General features: G+C 57.6%; 1 protein-coding gene across 1 annotated transcript; it reads left to right on the forward strand.

Moving 5' to 3' along the window:
* Positions 1–934: 934 nt before the first annotated feature.
* On the forward strand, positions 935–2,599 carry ETH_00035790 (uncharacterized protein; the record flags this gene model as incomplete). Its single annotated transcript, XM_013379933.1, has 4 exons — positions 935–1,022; positions 1,225–1,314; positions 1,503–1,584; positions 1,754–2,599. Coding segments are annotated over 4 exons (1,106 nt in total), but the record flags the coding sequence as incomplete, so codon positions are not given.
* Positions 2,600–2,783: the final 184 nt, after the last annotated feature.

Here is a 2,783-nt window from a genome sequence, read left to right on the forward strand (position 1 = left end):
GGCGGCTGCTGCTGCTGCTGCAGCTGCTGCTGCTGCTGCTGCTGCTGCTGCTGTTGCTGCTGCTGCTCAGCTCCGAGCTGTGTGCCAGCCACGCGGGCGACGCACGCAGCGACGGATCCGCAGACGACATCTTGCTGCTGCTGCTGTTGCGCTTGCTGCTGCTGCTGCGCTTGCTGCTGCTGCGCTGCTGTTCTTGCTGCTGCTGCTGCTGTGGGAGACAGAAAGCCCTGGAAGGGGGAAGTGGGCTCTCACGCGTGTACACCCCCTGGGAAACAAACCCTAAACCCTAAACCCTAAACCCTAAACCCTAGGGCTTGTTTACACGAGCTTCAAACCCTTGGCTCACAACACCGCCTGCGGTGTCTCGACAGCTGCAGTAGGTCAGAGCCACTTCCAAACCCTAAACCCCAAACCCTAAACCCTAAACCCTAAACCCTAAACCCTTCTCTACCGAGCCAATTTTTAATTCCCTTTCTGCATGATTAAAACATCGGGACACACAGCAGCAGCAGCAGCAGCAGCAAGGTTGCTGCTGCTGCTGCTGCTCCTGTCTCAGAGGGGCCCCAGAGGGCACAGGGGCCCCACTGTTGGGGCTGTCCTTCTGCATGCAAATCCTTCCTGAAATAGGGTTTAAGGTTTAGGGTTTGAGGTTTAGGACCTAGATTTTAGGGTTTAGGGTTTAGGGCTGAGGGTTTGCAGGGAGTTTCCTGCTGCACTCAAAGAAGATCGCCGCCGCGGCGCGAGCAGCAGCAGGAGAGCAGCAGCAGCAGCAGCAAACGCAGCAAAGGCAGCAGCAACAACGGCAGCAGCAGTAGCAGCAACAGCAGCAGTAGCGCTTCTCTGGTCCGGGGCCCGAAGAGCAGCAGTGCTGCTGCAGCCCCCGGCTCAAGTCTCAGGAACGAGGGTTTAGGGTTTAGGGTTTAGGGTTTTGAAAATGAGGGTTAGCCGGCGCAAGAACTTCAAAAAGATAATGCGCTTCTATGCAGCAAACTTCGGCATTCAGGAGCCCTACCAACTCATTGGTAAGAAACCCTAAACCCTAAACCCTAAACCCTAAACCCTCGGTTCCCTAAGCCCGCCGCCGGGCGCCCCCTTGTGGGGGGCTCTTTTGAAACCCTAAAATAGGGGTTTTGCAAACCGTAGCCTCCCCCGCCCACCCTTGAGAGCCCGGGCCTAGGGTTTAGGGTTTAGGGATTAGGGTTTAGGGTTTAGGGTTTGGCTCAGTCGACGGGACCTTCGTGGCGGCCTGTCTTCGCCACAAAGTAAATGCAGCAGAGCTGCTGCCGCGAGTGCTCTGCGGCAAAACCACCATGCGTAAACCCTAAACCCTAAACCCTAAACCCTACCCGAACTTTGACAAACCCTAAACCCTAGCCCCTTTCGCAACAGTCAGCAACAACTGGAGAGCCGATGCAGCCCGTGTTTTGCTGCAGCTGTGCCCTGGAGAAGCAGACTTTAGGGTTTAGGGTTTAGGGTTTAGGGTTTAGGGTTTGTGGCTGCAGTGATGACCCCCTGCATCTTAAAAGAGCTGCGGAGCCTCCCGGGGGCCGAGGGTGCTGCTGCAGCAGCAAAGCGCTACAGACGGTGAGCTGTAAACCCTAAACCCTAAACCCTAGTGGGACTCTAAACCCTAAACCCTGATCCCTTCTGTAAACCCTTTTATTGGACAGCCCGCAGCGGTGGCCCCTTCTAGGGTTTAAGGCTAGGGTTAGGGTTTAGGGTTTAGGGTTTGCGGCTGCTGCGGCTGCTGCAGCTACCCTTGCCAGCATGCTGAACAAGCAGCAGCAGCAGCAGCAGCTGCTGCTGCTGAAGCTGCTGCTGCACTTGCTACCCCAGTCCTAGATGACTCAGATGCAGCAGCAGCAGAAGGAAGCGCAGCAGCAGCAGCAGAAGGAACTGCAACAGCAGCAGTGGCAGCAGATGAAGCAGCAGCACCAGCAAAAGAGGCAGCAGCAGCAGCAGCAGCAGTACACGAAGCTGCAGATGCTGCAGCAGCCCCAGAGCCGCCAAAGAAGAAGAGGAGAGCAGCAACAGAAAGCAGCAGCAGCGCAGCAGCAGCAACAGTTGCAGCAGAAGATAAAAGCGACATGTCGAGCTCACAGCAGCAGCAGCAGCAGCAGCAGCAGCAGCAGCACAAACCCGTTAAAAGGCAGCTTTTCGCGGACAGCAGCGACGAAGGAGACTTTCCCATCAGCAGCAGCAGCAGCAGCAGCAACTCTAGCAGCAGCAGCAGCAGCAGCAAGACCCTAAACATCCCAAAGCAGAAGTTTCTTCACCACCCAGCGCTGGTTGGGGGGGCCCTGCCTGACGACTTCAGCAGCAGCAGCAAGAAGCAGCAGCAGCAGCAGCAGCAGCAGAGCATACAGGCAGCAGCAGCAGCAGCAGCGCGGCACCTAGCGCAGCAGCCAGCAGCAGCTGGGGGGCCCCCCGCCGGCGCACGGGGCCCCCAAGGGGCCCCCCTGGGGGCCCCCAAAAAGGGTACAGAAGGGGGGCCCCCCCTTCCTGATGCTTATGGTTGTATTGTTAGTCTTGCCAGCAGCCAGCAGCAAAGAAAACTTTGTGTTGCTACTCAAGATCCTAGACTTAGGGAGAGACTCAGGTGCTGCTGCTGCTGCTGCTGCTGCTGCTGCTGTTTTTGCTGCTGCTGCTGCTGGCTCTGCGGCTGCTGGCGCTGGCTTCAAGCTCCTTTTGAATCGCCGTCGCTGCAGCAGCAGCTGTTAATGCTACTGCTGCTGCTGTTACTGCTGCTGCTGCTGCTGCTGCTGCTGCTGCTGCTGCTGCAG

The sequence above is a fragment of the Eimeria tenella genome, genomic scaffold, assembly GCF_000499545.2.
Source record: "Eimeria tenella Houghton genomic scaffold, Eth_scaff4193, whole genome shotgun sequence".
Lineage (NCBI taxonomy): Eukaryota > Apicomplexa > Conoidasida > Eucoccidiorida > Eimeriidae > Eimeria > Eimeria tenella.